General features: G+C 42.2%; 2 protein-coding genes and 1 long non-coding RNA gene across 3 annotated transcripts in view; 2 read left to right on the plus strand and 1 right to left on the minus strand.

The window, feature by feature from the left end:
• dclre1c (DNA cross-link repair 1C, PSO2 homolog) overlaps nt 1-18336 on the plus strand; it is a 476875-nt gene that overhangs the window by 348998 nt on the left and 109541 nt on the right. The window lies entirely within an intron of this gene.
• Nucleotides 1-18336, plus strand: part of trhde.1 (thyrotropin releasing hormone degrading enzyme, tandem duplicate 1) — a gene marked incomplete at both ends in the record, with an annotated part of 192973 nt that overhangs the window by 174125 nt on the left and 512 nt on the right. Inside the window, 6 exons of the mRNA XM_083999510.1 lie at nt 506-653; nt 894-997; nt 1129-1236; nt 11633-11800; nt 14649-14789; nt 14890-14971. Coding sequence (XP_083855636.1) covers nt 506-653; nt 894-997; nt 1129-1236; nt 11633-11800; nt 14649-14789; nt 14890-14971 — 751 coding nt within the window. The remainder of the gene's footprint in view (nt 1-505; nt 654-893; nt 998-1128; nt 1237-11632; nt 11801-14648; nt 14790-14889; nt 14972-18336) is intronic.
• Nucleotides 3990-5450, minus strand: LOC311006429. Its single transcript, XR_014596381.1, has 3 exons — nt 5374-5450; nt 4616-4705; nt 3990-4256 (listed from the first exon to the last, which is right to left on the minus strand). It is a non-coding gene; the product is annotated as an uncharacterized lncRNA (long non-coding RNA).

An 18336-nucleotide genomic window follows, 5' to 3' on the forward strand; every position in this document is an offset into this window, starting at 1 on the left:
GCGCCGCTAAACAGCTCCAGTGGCATTTAGAGGCCAAGTTTGTCTTTATGTGTTCATAAAGCAGTTTATTCACACACAATCACACATACACACACACGCACACACTCTCCACAGAGGGCTTTTACATCGGAGGGTTAAAGATCAACGCCACATCAGGATCTGACGTCAAAATTGAATTCATGCCCCACAATGCACCTCTGTGAACAGAACGTCTCTCTCTCTCAATTCAACTCAATTCAAATTTGCCTTACTGGCACGACAGTTAAAAGAACTATGTTGCCAAAGCATTAGGAATCAATGACACAATACAACTCATGAAACCAAATATACAACAATATACAAATAAATAAAAAGTATACATAAAATGATTTACCCTATGCATGTGTGTGAGCATGGTTGTGTGTGCTGATCAAGTTCTCTCTCTCTCTTATACACAGTCTAAATGAAACTTAAAATATAAATAATATCCTCTCTCTCTCTATCTCTCTGTCTCTGTGTCTCTCAGGGCGGGCTACCTCCCCCAGGGCGTTCCCCTGCAGCTGATTGGCTACCTGCCCGAGGAGCCGTCCTTCCTGCCGTGGCACGCCGCCAGCCGGGCGCTGTACCAGCTGGACAAACTGCTGGACCGCACGGAGGAGTACAGCCTGTTCAGTGTAAACGACCAATCCATCAATTAGCCTCCATCTCAATCAGTCAATCAATCAATCAATCAGTCAGTCAATCAGTCAGTCAGTCAGTCAGTCAGTCGGCCCGTTAGCAGGATAAACTGTCTGTTTAGGGCTGACAGCTGGGAGTCGGTTAATTAACACTTAATGGTGGGTGTGTGTGTGTGTGTGTGTGTGTGTGTGTGTGTGTGTGTGTGTGTGTGTGTGTGTGTGTGTGTGTTGTCACAGGACTACGTGTTGAAGCAGGTTGCGTCGCGCTACCATCAGATGGGTTGGCCCACCAACGGCCCCGGCAACGAGGGAAACGTCCTGCAGGCGTCCTACCAGACCGAGTACGCAACACACAGTCCAACACCTGGACTCAGACTGTTCATAAACTACACTATAAGATCTTGATTTTCCAGTTTGATATCATGTGTGTGTGTTTTTGTGTGTCTGTGTGTATGTGTGTGTGTGTGTGCAGGGAGCTGCAGAGGGAGCTCATCATGTTGGCGTGTAGCTTCGGGAACAAACAGTGTCACCGTCAGGCTGTCGCCTACATCTCTGACTGGATCAGCAGCAACAAGAACAGGTAGGACCACATCTGGGTTAACTGGGAGTCAAACACTGCCAAGATGGCAGCAAACAGCCATTCATTTATCCACCCATCCATCCATCTATCCAAACATCCATCCATCCATCCATCCATCCATCCATTCATGCAAACATCTGTGGCAAGGTGAAGAGGGCCCGGGCGGGGATTGAACCCACACCTCCCGGGTAATAGTCACGCATGCTTGCCAGTCACCCAAAGGGACATCCCCTTGGCCAAGTAGCCAGGGCACATGATCAATTGGAGGCATAGCGACAGGAACCGTCAACTGTCACACATCCATCCATCCATCCATCCATCCATCCATCCATCCATCCATCCATCCATCCATCCATCCATCCATCCATCCAACCATTCATCAACCCATCCATCCATCCAACCATCCATCCATCCATCCATCCATCCATCCATCCATCCATCCATCCATCCATCCATCCATCCATCCATCCATCCATCCGAACATCCATCCATCCAAATGTCCATCCATCCATCCATCCATCCATCCAAACATCTATCTAACATCCATCTATCCCACCATCCATCCATCCATCTATCCAACCATCCATCTATCCAAACATCCATCCATCCATCCATCCATCCATCCATCCATCCATCCATCCATCCATCCATCCATCCATCCATCCATCCATCCATCCATCCAAACATCTATCCATCCTTCCATCCTTCCATCCATCCATCCAACCAACCAACCATCCATCCATCCATCCATCCATCCATCTATCCATCCATCCATCCATCCATCCATCCATCCATCCATCCATCCATCCATCCATCCATCCATCCATCCATCCATCCATCCATCCATCCGTCTCTCTGCCGTCCACTCGTCTCCTCTAACTTCTCTCTTTCATCTTCTGCCGGCGGCTTCGTTCCACAACATGAGTTTTTTCAAACAGGAAGTGAAGCAGCTCCAGATGCTGCAGCTGTGAACAGGACGCTAATCAGAGGCTTTAACATTAAATTAAACATCTCCACATTAAACACTGTCAGATTCTGTTAATGAAGGAGGACGACACAGTTCAACAAAACACTTCTCCTCAGAGCTTCTTACATCCGCTTCAGGTTCTTTTCACTCCTTCTCAAACCTTCGTTGTTTTTCGCCGCCGACCATATGGCAGCATTTTTTCTTTTTTGGAAAAGCTTCATTTCTCCATCCTCCCTCGTCCAACACGAGTCTGGCCTCTCTCCTCTTTTTTTGTTATTTGTAAAAGCAAACCATTTGCAGTCGTGGCAAAGTGCCAGTTGAATCCATATTCATGCAGGATTAATCCTCCCAGGGGAGATTTTTTTTTTTATATTTCATGCTCTATTCAGTGATTTTAATCCCATCTGCAGAGCACATGTATGTGGTTTTTCCTCCGAGGTTTTAATTACAAAGCTGCTTTTTATTGAAGCGTTTTGTCAGGAAAGACCTGGTTTGACCCGGCGCCGATTATGTAACAAACCCTGATTATGAGGCAAAGAGCCGGACGGCCGACCTGAGTCACACCTGAACGTCTCCTCCATCACCACGGTGATAGAAAAAACTGACGACGGGGCTGAAATCCCCTCCAGAACAATGAGTCTAATTACTGCAGAGAGCAGCTAATATTTTAACACCCACCTCCCTCTGGAATATATTAATCGTGTCCCACCGGGGTTTTAGTCTAAATGAAGCTTCTCAATGAATCACAAAAGATCAGCTTTCAAATTTGTCTTTGAAGCAGCTGTGGCCACGTCTGGATCCGGCTGAGAGGAGAGAGGAGGAGAGTTAAAGGTCTCACATATACACTGAAAAAAGAAAATAGTTGAACCAACTTAATTGAATTGTTTCATTTGGTAACACCTAAATGACTTAAGTTAATTGAAATGAAATTAATAAGTTGGATCAACACAATTGATTTAAATCACATGTACTTAATAATTTAATTGTTCTCAAATCAAAATTTTGTATTAATCCAACTTAAAATTAAGGAAAGCCAACTTAAAGTTTTCAGTTATTTCAACTCAATAATTTGCATAACCTTAAAATAAGATTTTAGTTTAATGTAACTTAAATTACAATTTTAAGTTGGCTGAAAATATATTTAAAAAAAACTCAAAATCTAATGTTTTTTTTATACTTTATTAAATGTAAAGAACCATTAACACAATGGCCACAAACACATTACACATAAACATACAATATGCACAAAATGCATAAGTAACTGTTAGCAGACCACAAAGTTATTTTGTCAGTAAAGTGCAAAATAGTGCAACAGAGTATTACCAGTATACAAATATGCCTAACAATCTCAACACATACAGTGTTATCACAACTATGAAAAAGTTCCAAGAGTACACAGAAACCTCTACAGCCAATGAATATTGCACATCTGAACAGTGTAGCTGAACAATGGGGATGAAAAAAAAAAAAAAAAAGAACACTTCTTTTAGAGTTTTAAATCACACCGTTACACACCGTCAGGACTGTAATGCAACCTTTACCTTCAAATGGAAGGAAATATGTCTGGAGAAAACGATAACAAACTTCTGCCAAAGCTGTTACAAAATGTGTCAAAGCATTTCAAATTGTGGTTTGAGTAATATTTGTTGTGTCTCTTAATTGTCTCTTGGAACATAAAAAGGCCCAACATCTGAAAGAGATTACATTTTTACATGCCATATGTCCACACACCATTGTTTCTTCATAATAAGGCCATTGTTGGTCCAGAGGTGGAATACACTGAAGTGTGTCGTTGCTGATGAAGCTGCATGACGATTTTTTGGAGCAGTTCAAAAGTGAAGCAAAGAGTTTTTGGATGGAAGCGAGGTTGAGTGCATGAATGATACTTAGATGCAGGGCACAAGCTGAGGCAACCAAAGTCAGTTCCACGCCCTCAACGATGGTGCCAATGTCTTCAGGTGGCTCCTGCAGTCCTTCCCCCTCCTTCCGAATGACAAATACTGAACATGGTGAGCTGCTCCAGGTCCCTCTGAGTATCACCTGCTCCAGGGTCCTACAGCGGGGTACAGGACACAAACACAAATCATAATTAGCCCCACTTCTTACTGTGATGAAGTTTTTGGGTGTTATATATGTGTTATATGCTGGGCAATTTCTTGACTGGGTGTCATCACACACCACAAACAGTGGAGAGGTGTATCAATCTGACCATCTAACTATAAGCAAGAATTATAAGATTTCCCAAAATTTCAAACTATTAACTTGAACTTGTATAATCAACTAAGCCAAACAAGTCCTTCTTTGTGTCATGTGGTTCTAAGTGTAGAGAAAAACTATCTTTTATAGTAAACTGACATTTTGTGTGTCCCTCCGACAAGATGTGTTGACATGCAAATAACTATTGAAACTTACAAGGTATTTGATGATCAGGTCATCTGCATCTTCTCCCAGCAAGATGCTGTAGGCTTTCAGCACACATTCCCTCCGAATACTGTCCAAACTCTAGAAGAACAAACGTTGATTAATTATATTGTACTAAATCTCATAAGACAGACATCCTCACTCTTATAGCTTAACTCGTACACTTTATTTGAAAACAGATCATTTACAACAGTCAGACAAGAAAGCAGGCCCAGGGATTCATTATAGAAAGAAAAAAAGTGAGGAGTTCAGCAGTGTAGTTTTTGAGTCACCAAAAACATTCATGCAAATGAAAGCCATGATCAAGGCAATTTTATTTGTATAGCCCGTTTTTACCACCAGTTTGTCTCAAAGGGCTTTACATGGCATCATAACAACATCCTCTGTCCTTAGACCCTCACATCCACTGAGGAGAAACTCCATGGAAAAATTGGAGAAACATCAGGGTGAGCAACAGAGGAGGGATCCCTCACCCAGTACGGACAGACGTGGAATAGATGTTGTTACAGACAAGAAAGCAGTTTTATAACACAAGAATATGCTAAACATAGAAATGTTAACAAGAGTTGATGAAGGCAGCTTCTGGTGGGAGGGAGGCAGGGAGAGCAGGCCAGCTTAATGGGAGGGCTGGATGGCAGACTGGTCAGCATTGGCCTGCCCATATTACTGTAATGTATTTATGAAGGACACAGATATATTGTGACAGCCCTCTTAGTTATGAAGCGTCTCGTTAGATGGTATAGATTTACCTGGTCCAATGTGTCCATGATGTTTGCAGTCTTTTGGTGTGTTGATCCTCCTTTGGCACGGATGGCGTTGATCAGCTGACTTGTGCACGTCTAACAGGGCCATGAACTTCTCCTCAAGTGGAACAGTCATGAGCCTTTGGAACTCTGTATTAATCTAAAAACAAAACACAAATTACAGAAGATATTATGGAAAAAAAAATGCAACTTGTCTCATCCCATATACAAACTCAGAACACATAAGTAACCACTGAAGCATCAAATTGTGCCCAATTCATAAAAGTTAACTGTAAATTCTGAAGCATACAGACTTTGATCACTTCAGTTCTGTTCTTACCGCTTTCTGTGTGAAGAGTGCAGGCCATCAAAGGTGGATTTGTTTGCTGGTGGATCACCTTGATTGTCCCCAAATCGTGAAGTTCAGTGGTAGAATTCAGATTGAAGAAGTCGTTGCCAAAATCTTGGTCCATGTATTGCAGTCTGAGGTTACCCTTCAACCCAAAGGCAGTCTTTATCTCGCAGAGAAGGTCATCTAGTGACTCTGGGATGCCATTTGGAAGAGTCAGTTTTTCAGTGTTGTTCTCTCCTAAAATCACCTTCAGTCTTGCAGGTGTTGAACCAGCCATGGTGGTCTGAGAAGAGAGCACAAGCACAGTTAGTATGGATCAATATGTAAAGCAAGTCCCCTCTTAACTGTTGAATTATTGTATTAAACTGCATTAATTTTTAGCTAGGTGGCAACTGAGTTTAGATATGATATTTTAAAAAAGGGTTTAGCAAATGTAGGAAAGAAGGGAAGGAAAGAAGAAAAGGTGGAGGAAAAGAGAGGAGACAACAAGGAGGAGAAAAGACAAGGCAAAGAGAGATGGAGAGGGGAAGAGGAGACAAGGAGGAGAAGGAGTTGGCTGAATTATACTGATTGTTTATCAATTTGTTTGTGTATATTTTTAATGGTTGTGTTACACTATTGTAATACAATTATTTGCAAAACTATTAGTACTGTACATTAAAAATTGTTGTTGGAGCTCAAGTTGAAACAGGCCTGTAAACAATCACCTGCATTTCACCTTAACTGTTGAAAGTACTTTTTTTTGGTTTTCAAATATTTAGTTAACTTAAACACCTCATCCTGTAAGTTACATAAAGCCACATTTCACCTTGGTCTGTAGCACTCTATTTTAAGTGCAACTGACCTTAGACAGTCCAACTGAATAGATGGTCCAACCGAGTCGTGTCCTGGTCTGAAGCCTGGTCTAACCACCGCCAGTCATGAAAAAAAAGAAAAGAAAGTTAGACAACCATTAAGATTAAGGAAAAGGACATTTTCATTAAGTTTGTATGTTAAGTTTGATTTGTGTATGGTTAAGAAGTATAATATATAACTGTCACTGCTCATTACCTGCTAACTGATTTAGGACAGAGAAGACAACACACTAGCACAACAACACTGAGCTGGGAAACTCTTCACACAGCAAACATTTATCACCAATGCCTTGATCAAATCCAACGTAAATACGAAGGCAGCCCTGCCACCGCACCCACCGCACCGAGGCACCGCACACCACAACCCCCCTCCTCCCCCCTCCCCCAGCTGATCTCTCCGTGTCTCTCCTCTCCTCCTAGCGTTTTAACGACTTGTTCATTGAAAACAACGCAGGCGGTAGTGAATGCAGGCACTGGCAGCACCACAGTTTAAGCATAATTAATCTTACCTCCGACATCACCCGTGGCCGTAACTGTATGAACTGTGCGCGCCGACAGGCACGTGAAACCAACACTGATGCATAAATGCGCGCGCCCGAATTAGTTTTAACCGTCCGCGGCCCAGCTTGCCGTGCTAATGTGCTAATGCTAATGAAAAACTAAGCCAAGAGACACTGTATGAATACACAACTTTGAGCTAACGTTACGACAATAAACTTAGGGATTCCCACCCGTAAACTGCTAACCTGCCAGTCCAAGCACAAACTGATCTGGTTTGGTTGATATTTGTATTTTGCAACCGTTAGCAGGACTGAATGATAGCTGGTTTGGTTAGTCAGTTTACAAAAAACGTATCAAATTAAAAAATACAGTTAGACCATTTCATATCTAACATATTAAATTATTTGTTCTATAGCTTTGACTTACCTTCGAGGACTAAGCAGTAGAAAGTAATGTCGTTTCCTTTTCTCCAAGTTGAAGCGGGGAAAAAATGGCGTCTCAACGGCAGGTGAAAAATTCTGGGAGAAGGCGGAGTCATCATGACGTCAGACGCACAGCGTCACGAGAAACCTAATTGATTCAGGTTCACTCAAATGAGAATAGCAGGTTACATGTGTGCTGAGGGAACAACACATAATAACAAGTTGATATAATTCACAAATTTAGATTGCCTCCACTAAAGCAGAAATATGAATGAAACTGACTCAGAACTGTACACCTCTTCAACTACAGCTGAAAAACACTTTTTAGAGTGTAGGAAAAGATTTGTGATGTCATTCTTATTCTGTTCCCTTATCCCGAGGCCTCTAGGATTTAGATATAAATTGATAAAATAACATCACAGGCTGAGGCTTTAAAACCAGCTGTCAGGACTTCCTGTGACTTTGTGATGTCACAACAAAGCCCCGCCCCCTCACCACCTGGACCCAAACACTTTGAAGGATTTGGTTTCTCTGAAATCTGCTCTATTTTTATTGGACCACTCTGAACACAGTCAGCCAATCCCTGAGGGTCTGATGACTGTTTCGTTGTGACATCACAAAGTTGCACAAATCTACCTTTCAACCGTATGGGACCTTTAAAAGTTATCACTTCCTGTCCTCGTTGCAAACTTTGGTACAAACTCGTACAAACTTTTGGGGATTAAAAAAAAAAAAAAAATCCCAACTGATTTTTTTCCCCCCGTCTTCACATCAGGACTGAACTCGTCCCCAGTCGCTGAAGAAAAACACATTTTCCTCCTGTGATGGCACCGACAGACCCAGATGGTCGGAACTTACAGAGTCGTTAATAGAAAGTGACAAACAGACATAAGCCAGAGTTTGATTTGGACTCGGCTCAGCTCCGAGTCCCCGCTCGGTTTAGACTCGGTGGTCTGGGGATTCAGCCGCGGTCGTGGTCGTACTTCAGCACAATTACACGACATACATCCACACACAGACCCATAAGCCTCTGCTGCTGCAGGGTATTTACTTCAGGCTGGAGGCTGAGCTGCCGACAGGACCGAGGTTCTCAGGAGAGCGACGGCAGAAAAGTCGTAAAGCACCGGAGTCGTAGAGGATGAGAGCCTCTCCAGCTCCTCTGCTGTATTTCACCTTTATCTAATTCTCAATGAATCATCACAAACTCTCATTTCCAATAAAAAACTACAGTGACAAACTGTTTATTATACTTTTAAACTGGACCAAAGTCACAGTCGCGCTGCGTTTGAGTGAACGATGTGAAATATTTCAGGCATATAGAAGCAGAGAAGTTTGTTCATGACCCGACCAATTCTTATATGAACCAATTCTCTAAAGTGCTGAGGAATGATGTTGACTTTATAAACTAAAAAAAGCACCAATATATTCCTACATATCTCACCTGACCTGACAGGTGAAGGTCGTCTCTCCAACTTTACTTTCAGAATCAGAATTACTTTATTGGTCCCCAGAAAGCTCCTAGTCAGTAATAATAAGAGTTAGACAGAACAAAGATATGAGTAGATAAATATTAACATGCACACATATATAAAAATATAAAACAAATAAACACAGTATAGGTGGTGCAGATGGCTCTTTGACAGTTTTAATGATCTTCAGTGAAGGTTTTGAGCACCTGAGTCCTTAAAGGGACTACAAGGAGTTTCAGAAAGCAAAGTGTCTTCACACTACATTTCCCATGAGCCTCCGCACACACAGTGAAATGCAAGACGGACGAAAGCAAAAACATTTGCCAAAAGTGTTTTCATTCATCAAGAACGAAAGTCGGAGGTTGGAAGACGATCAGATACCGTCGTAGTACCGACCATAAACGATGCCAACTAGCAATCCGGTGTCCGGGAAACCAAAACTAGGAAACCACTAGACCACTAAACAACAAAATAATAATATCAAAATAACTATAAAGACAAAACAATATATTTATCTGCAATGGACCCATTAACAAGTGGTAACGTAGATTCATCCACAGTAATATGAGACTCTTCTAGAACCAGAAGCAACTCCTCGTTGTCCCTTTAAGTCGATTCATCGGCGGAGTCGAGTGATTCCCAACATCCAAAGTGACATTTCGAGGGGCGGAGTCAGGAGACGGACGGAGCAGGAAGACGTATGGACAGACAGACAGAGCAGATGGTGGAGAGACATGTTTACTGTCAGAGGAAGAAGGGAAGGAACGAGAGGGAGGGAGAGATATTTCAGGAGGAGGAGAAGAGCTTCAGGACACGAAAGACTGATAAAACACACACACACAGTGAGAGAGAGTGTGTTCGTTAATGGGTTCAGAACCATCTGGAGGATCCAGAGACGTTTCTCCCTCCAGTTTCCAGAGAAAAACTCTCCTTCATCATCATCATCATCATCATCATCTTCATCATCACTGTTGGGCAGAGTGGGAGGAGCATCTTCATCTTCATCATCGCCATCAGCAGCATCACGTTGTGTTTTAGACACACACCTCAGCACAGTGTTGGCAGCTGTCGTCTGAGAAGCACTTAAATGCCACATTCAGTGTGTGTGTGTGTGTGTGTGTGTGTGTGTGTGTGTGTGTGTGTGTGTGTGTGTGTGTGTGTGTGTGAGGTTTGCTCTTAAGTGGAGCATCTCTAAAATGATTTCCCAGGTCGGTGAATGATGTAATTGTCCCTGCATCACTCACTCTGCACTCACACACATAATGAATAGACACTCACTGTCACACACACACACACACACACACGCACACACACACACTCGTATGGTGTGTGTATAATTTTGCTGCCAGCTGAGCTCACTGTATTGTGATGAAAGTTTTTAGTTTTGGTTTATTGACAATTTAGGTCAAGTATAAACACACACACACACACACACACACACACACACACACACACACACACACACACACACACACACACACACACACACACACATTATAATGGTTGCTTTACTGATGATGTAGCCACCGACCAGCTGAGGTATGGCGTGTGTGTGTGTCTGTGTGTGTGTGTGTGACATTGTCAGTGTACAAAACAGCCAACTGCAGATACAGTATCTACCTGTACTGACTCTACTTCCTGTTTACTGCTGTAAAGAGGAAGTAACTGAGCCTTAAAACCAGCCGTTAGGACTTCCTGTCACTTTGTGATGTCACAACAAAGCAGTCACCCAAAGCTCCGCCCCCTTCCACCCCTTTGGACCCAAAAATCCATTTAACACTTTGCAGGATTTGGTTTCCCTCTGAAATCTGCTCTATTTATATCGGATCAATCATTTAAAGGTGTAATATGTAGGAATTCCCCCCATCTAGCGGTGCGGTTACATATCTGAACGTATTCTTTATGTTGCATTCACGTGAAATGGGGCAGACGTCAGACAGACAACAGACGCTGCATGTAACAGGATAAACAAGTGGTCCGCCAGCACGAGGCAAAACAATACAGGCGTGACAATATGTTGTCATGGTGATGTGGTATTGTTTTACTGTCTTTCTCTGGTGGAGTAAAATGACATCCGGTTGGTTTGCCGACGGCCGTCTGCCTGACTGCACCTGAATGCAACACCAGAGCCTCCGTCCTTCCTCACACTACACAGTGGTGACAGTTTTAACAGGCCGAGCCCACAGCTCCGCTCAGTTTCCGTGGTTACCTACGGTCACGCTGCCACTCAACGTAAAAAATGGCGATGCAACATGGCCGCCTCGGTTCGGTGCGTCGCCCACTTATGTATTTGTAACGACTTGTAACAACTCATTCTAAGGAACCAGAAAGCTTTACTTTGTATGCTGCTGTGATTCCACTTCAGTGAAATACGGATTTATGAAAGAAATATTAGATTTTTGCTAATAAAAAGCCAAATAAGTTACATACTGAGGCTTTAAACTGTCAGCCAATCAGAAGAGAGGCTCAGTGACAGCTTTGTTGTGACATCACAAAGAGACAGGAAGTTCTCGGCACCAGAAAACCACAGTGAACCGAGATTATGGGACTTATTCCAACACATTGATTCAGTCCATGTGTCTTTGTCCCTGAGTTTCATGATGACATCGTCTCTCCTCACCTGTCCTCCTCACTCTGCCGACTCTCATGACTTCCCGTCTCTCGCAGGATTCCTCCGAACATCAGAGACATCGTCTACTGCACCGGCGTCAGTCTGATGGACGAGGACGTGTGGGAGTTCATCTGGATGAAGTTCCACTCCACCAACGCCGTCTCAGAGAAGAAGATCCTGCTGGAGGCGCTCACCTGCTCCGACAACACCTTCCTCCTCAACAGGTACGACAGGACGAAGATCAGAACATAATCAATAATCACTTCTTCTAAAGGTTTGTGACTCTCTTATCTCAGTGTTTGGTCTCCACCAGCTGCTGAGGGAAACATCTGGATCAGTTCTGAGATGTATAAACTGTCTCCATTTATCACTTTTGATCTGATCTCACTTCCTATATTAAAGGAGACTTACAGTGAATTTCAATTCCTCTCTTAACCCTCAATCTTAACCTTCAAATTAAGTTGAGGGACAAGTTTAAGGGCTGTATCAAGACCTTGGGAGCCAGGGCTACCCAGAATTCAGTATTTTCTTTGTTAATAGAGATAGAAATATTACAAAAACCATTGTATTATCTTAGTTTAGGTCCATTTTATGGATTATTTACCTCAATGTTGCAAATAATAACATTTATTTTTTATTTTACGATCTTTTGTCAATAGCCGGCCGGTGCGGACAAGCCATGTCGTTTAGTTAGAAAATTGTCATTTTTCTCGGTGGTAATGTAGTTTTTAAGTTGTTTTTGTCAAGATACAGCCTACGTAAAATGTTTCACTGGGCTAATGTCGTCTCCCGTAGCCACAGACGTTTATCTAACAATAGTTACAGCTGGTGTTTACCTTTCAATAAGCCGTGTTGTGTGGTGACTTTCAGCTGATTATGGCTGTGGTTGTGGTATTTATACAGATTATTTGTTTGAATATCAATTTATAACTAACTCAACTAATTTATAGGCTACAAAAAAAACCTAATAACCGAAGTAATAACTGACAGATAGTCCACAACAACTTCAAAAACGTGGACCTGATAGTGCCGTCGATGATAGCTGCGTTTGTGGGGTGTCCCATTTCTAAATCACAAAATAGCCCTTGACACTTGGTTTTGAGGGCTACTAAGATTAAGGGTTGAGATTGAGGGTTAAGATAGGAATTGGAATTAACCCATATTTTGTCCTATTTCCACAGATTAGAATAGTTCCCAGGTGTCTGTGACATGCTTCGGTCAAAATACCCCAAGGATCAAACATCACAGCTCATTTCATCCACTATAAACAGCTGTGTTCAGACCGGCTGGTTTCAGTGCCTGTCCCTTTAAATGCAAATGAGCCACTGCCCACTAGGCCACGCCCCCCTCTACTAATGACATCACTGGATGACAACTGAGGGAACAGCTAGTCAAAAAAACACATGGAAATTACTGAAAATTACTGATTTATATGTCAGTTCTCACATTTTCTGTATCAGAAGGAAAAACAAAGAGTGATATTTCTATAACACGTCTCCTTTAAATATATAAATCAGTTGTTATCAGTGGTTCTGCTGCAGTGTGCTCTTTTCCATTTGAATTAGTGACGTGTCAAAGGACGTCGGTACAGTAGGTCAGAGTCACCTTGTGTTGTCTTTATTATTAATATAAATGTTGCTCGTGTTAAAACGTGAGGTCCTTGAACGCAGCACGAGGCGTTTCCAGTCAGTTCCCAGGTTTAAATGATGGAGGAGAAACTCGATGCAAATTGAATGAAAGGTTCAGTGAAAATTTGCCCGAGGCCTCACAACGTACATTAATCTACCCAACGTGTGTGTGTGTGTGTGTGTGTGTATCAGTGTGTGTGTCTGTGAGTGTGTTATCAGTAGAGTAATTTATCGGGAGCTGCTACTATCTCTCTCTCGTTCCGAAAAATAGCGAGGATGGATCTCACACACACTCTGAACTGTACACTGGGATAGATTGGTGTGTGTGTGTGTGTGTGTGTGTGAGTGTGTGTGTAGCTGCTATCTGAACATGCAGTACTACCTCTCTGATTGCAGAACAGTTTACTGGGGCTGGAAAATCAATACCACACACACACACACACATACACACAAAGACACACACACACACACAGAGGAAAAAAAAACTCTCTCCACAGCACAGACACACACTGATTGGTCACACAGGAAATAGTTTCAGCACAGAGGGATTGTGGGAAAAGAGAGAGAAAATTGATTTGGGGGTTTAATGAAAAGACAGCCGCTATAAACAACCAGCTCACACACACAGACACACACAGACACACACACACACACACACACACACACACACACACACACACACACAAACACACACACACAGACACACACTCACACACAAAGGAAACAGGAAGTAAAGGGAGATGAGGGAAACCACAGCTGGATGAGTGAACATCAGTCGTTCCTTTATAAACTTGGATCATCGTCTTCACACGTTTGAATGAACTCTGTTAATCCCTGAACTCCCTCACTTTATTTGTATGGCATCTTAAAGGGATAGTTCAACATTTTTGTCAAATCGGCCCATTGCCATAATCCCTATAGCCATAGCAGTAGGTTCGTTACCTTTAATTGTCGGTGCAAGCTGTTTTTAGAACGGCGGAGCAGAGCCGTGAGCTGCTCAGAGCTACGCTACGGAGGCTCATTATGGGATTTCTTGGTTTCCCTCATCAAACTCATCAAATACACAATCCAACAACTCCACAACGCTCTGGTGGACAAGTTGTGACCTGCACATTCACCACGCTATGAGATAATAACACAACGTTACCACACAGAGTTGTTTTAGAGGGAAATTCATGCAAAACCGCTGATGCACGTTGCCTTCAGGGACAGTTTTTCATCAAGCAGTTCCCTCTAAAACAACTCTGTCTGGTAACGTTGTGTTATTATCTCATAGCGTGGTGAATGTGCAGCTCACAACTTGTCCACCAGAGCGTTGTGGAGTTGTTGGAGTTATTGTCCCTAACCAAACCATTACCCACATCCCATAACTTAGACTTAGAAGACTCTGTAGCATCCTAACCTGCATTGGCTCCGTTAAAGAAGAGCTGTGTGTGTCTCCTAGGTTACTGAACCTGTCTCTGACCTCTGACCTGGTCCCGGAGCAGGACGTGATCGACGTCATCATCCACGTGGGTCGGAACTCGCAGGGTCGAAGCCTGGCCTGGAAGTACTTCAGAGAAAAGTGGGACATCCTGAACGCCCGGTGAGAGGAGAGAAAGACGCCGCAGCACCATCGCTTTGTTCGATTCAGTAGTTTGATCGATTTATAATAATAAATATTGATCCTCTGTGTCTCTGATCAGTTACGGCGAAGCTCTGTTCATGAACTCCAAGCTCATCGGTGGCGTCACAGAGTTCCTGAACACGGAGAAAGAACTCGCCGAGGTAACCACACACACACACACACACACACAGACACCGGACTCACCTTCACACTAACAAGCTCCAATCAGTCACATTAAGGCGGTAAAAACCAGTCACACTGAGGCAGATTTAACTCGGCTCAGCGTGAAGCTGTGACCTGACGACCTGAGGAACGAGTCCTCGCTCCGAGGCCATGAAAAAAAAAAAGAAATAAAACTAAATAATGAATCCAGCCACTTCCTGTTGTTCTGTGTTTTCCACACCGTGTGGCCGGTGGTTTTTTACTCATTATGCAGCAGAGAGCCCGTTTCCCTGATCTTCAACACACCAGATGATGATGAATGAATGAATGAATGAATGAATGAATGAATGAATGAATGAATGAAGTGTTTATTTCGATGCAAGTACATGCCAGTATGGGCACTGCCTTTTTAATTGAATTGTTGAATGTTGTTGTTGTCTGTTAAGTGCGTGTATTTAGTTTAGAGTATAACAGTGTGTGTCGCCGGAGTGTTGCACACGTCATTTCACTGCAATGATCTTGTGTTGTTGTGATCTATCTATCTATCTATCTATCTATCTATCTATCTATCTATCTATCTATCTATCTATCTATCTATCTATCTATCTATGACACAAATATATCAAATAAATAAAGGACAAGCCATAAAAACATGGCAGACAATATGAAAACAAATAATTAAGTTGCATACTCAAAAAGCAGTGAGAAGAAAAACCTTTTCGATAATCTGCTTCCTCTCAATGAGCCTGTGTAAACATAAGTGCAATAAAACCCTGTACCACCTAGTAACTACCAACATTAACTCCATTCCTATGTTTCATAAGGATTCAATCTTTGTATTTCTTATTAGACAATGTCAAATTTGCTTCATTTCCACTGTCTTACACCACAGATATGCACAACCTCTTGCCTTCTAGTCAAACATCTAGTGTTCATTAATCCTGATCAGATTCTGTTCAGTTCAAGATTTTTAAACACAGGCTGTTTTTTTGTCCTCAAACCCCAAAGACTAAAACTGGCTCCGTCTCTCTAATTAGTCTCATTAATCACTGACCCTGTGTTTGGTCCAACGGCTCCGACTGAGACAAAAACTCACCACAAACACCGAGTCTCTGAATCCAGAGTCAAACTTTAGGAAAATTAGAGGAAAAATTATTCAGCTTTAATCAGTGTTTTGTTGGGATTTATCACAACGAGGCTTCACTGACGTTTTCACACTGACGACACATCAGAAAGTTCATATTTCCACCATAGTAAACTTGACCCTGAACGCCTCACCACGCCCACCGAGTCAGCTGATCAGTTAAATGAACCAATAAAAGAGGTCAGACAACTGAACCAAGTTGTCATTATAAAACTTGGAGTTTGAATCTGTTAAAGGGATAGTTCACCCAAAATTTAAATTTCACTCATTATCTCCTCCCCCTCATGTGGACTAAGGGCTGGGAGAAGTTTCAGAGTCCTCCGTGCCTTCCCTGAGTTACAGGGGGTCTCGGCGTAGCAGTGCATGTCCATATAACGGTTGCAAATGGATACCAACTGTCTTCGTAACAAAAAGACACACCAAAAAACATCCAAATACCTCCATGCTGCTCGTATGAAATGTCCCTCTGGTATTGAAGCCCCGATATGAGAAATTGTTCAGAAATAAAAATTAAATAAGTCTATTTTTTAAGCTTGTTTGTAGCGGAAGCTCCCATTGTTGCTCTGCCGGAATCTCGCGCGATTTGCGAAGCCGTGAACTGGGTGTCAGTGCAAATCACGTGAGATTTGGACGGACCAGGAAGAGCAATGAACTGAGACACTGGGCGCTTCCACTACAAACAAGCTTAAAATATAGACTTATTTAAATTTTTTTCGGAACAATTTCTCATGTCGGGGCTTCAACACAAGAGGGACATTACAGACGAGCAGCATGGAGGTATTTGGATGTTTTTTGGTGTCTCTTTTGACGAAGAAAAGTGAGCTCCGTTCGCGTCATATGGACATGCAGTGCTGCACGGAGCCCCGCTGTAACTCAGGGAAGGAATGGAGGACTCTGAAACTTCTCCCAGCCCTTAGTCCACATAAGGGTGAGTAGATAATGAGTGAAATTTGGGTGAACTATCCCTTTAAAAAAGGAAAAAGAGAAAGTTGCATTTTTCTCTTTCTATGATGAAGAAGTTTATGTGAAGATGAAAAGTTTTTTTAACGTTGCTCTGTTGTCAGAGAAGTTTTTATTTAACGAAGTCTCAGCTCGCTTTCAGTCGACTTCACTCCTCTTTCATTTCACTGCTCGGACACTTTTACACTTTCTTATTTGCTTTAATGAATTTCCCTGAAACTCGAGAGAGAGAAATAAAACCAGAGAGTCAGAGGTCGACGGCAGAAAGAAAAAGAAAAAGAAAAACGCTGGTTTTATAATCTATGGACGCTCAAGACCTGACATTCTCCACAAAGAGCCTGAATAATGAGCTTTTTCTTTTTCTGATGAGTCGTTTCTGTGTTGACATGGCAACAAAAAAAGCACATCAGCATCAGTGTGAGAGAAAACAGCCGAACTGAAATCACCGTGAATTACAACGAGACCCTGAACACAAATCGTGCAACAAATGAGAAGTGTGTGTGTGTGTGTTTTCTAAAGTAATCTGAATATGTTTCAGGAGAGAAAGGAAATAAAGAGTAAAACTATAGAACGGTGAAGAAGCAGAAGAAAGTTAATGATATGAACTCTGTGAAAGTGAACGGATGGATTTTCTCCTGCGCTCCAGTGAATCTGTCAAACGCTGAGTTTCCTCTTCACTCCTCAACTCTGAAGAAACATTAATTCTCTTCTTCTTCTCCTTCCTCATCCTTCGACAAAGTTTCTCTGTAAAGTTTGTCACCTCTCAGGCAGGAAAACTTCCCGTCTAATCACCGTCCTCTGAGGAAGAGTTCCACTTTGATTCGTCGTCTTTAAACGCTGAGAATTTCACCTCTAATTTTTGCAGCTTTAAAAGAAGTTTCTCTGTGATTATCGGCCCTTTAAAAGACACTTTCGCTTTAATAATTCGCTGGTTCCTGCTGTAAAATGTCTTTTCCAGCTGTCATTCAAGGCAAAAATCATCTTTTACCCAAACATCAAGAAAACGTCTGGTTTTTACCTCTAACGGTTATTTTTAATGGTCAATGATCAAGTCATGAATTTGACCTTTTATATATTTTCTCTTTAACCTTTTATTCTAAATCTTAAATCAGTTTCCTTTTACTCTGTTTTAGGTTTAATTATCTTTAAAAAAGCTGCATCATCACCTTCACACTGTGTAACCAAGCACTGAATATTAGATTTAAATCATCTTCATGGAAGTATAAGAAATCACAGGAATGTGTCGCCTAGAAATTAAAT

This window comes from Trachurus trachurus (assembly GCF_905171665.1).
Source record: "Trachurus trachurus genome assembly, chromosome: 23".
Lineage (NCBI taxonomy): Eukaryota > Metazoa > Chordata > Actinopteri > Carangiformes > Carangidae > Trachurus > Trachurus trachurus.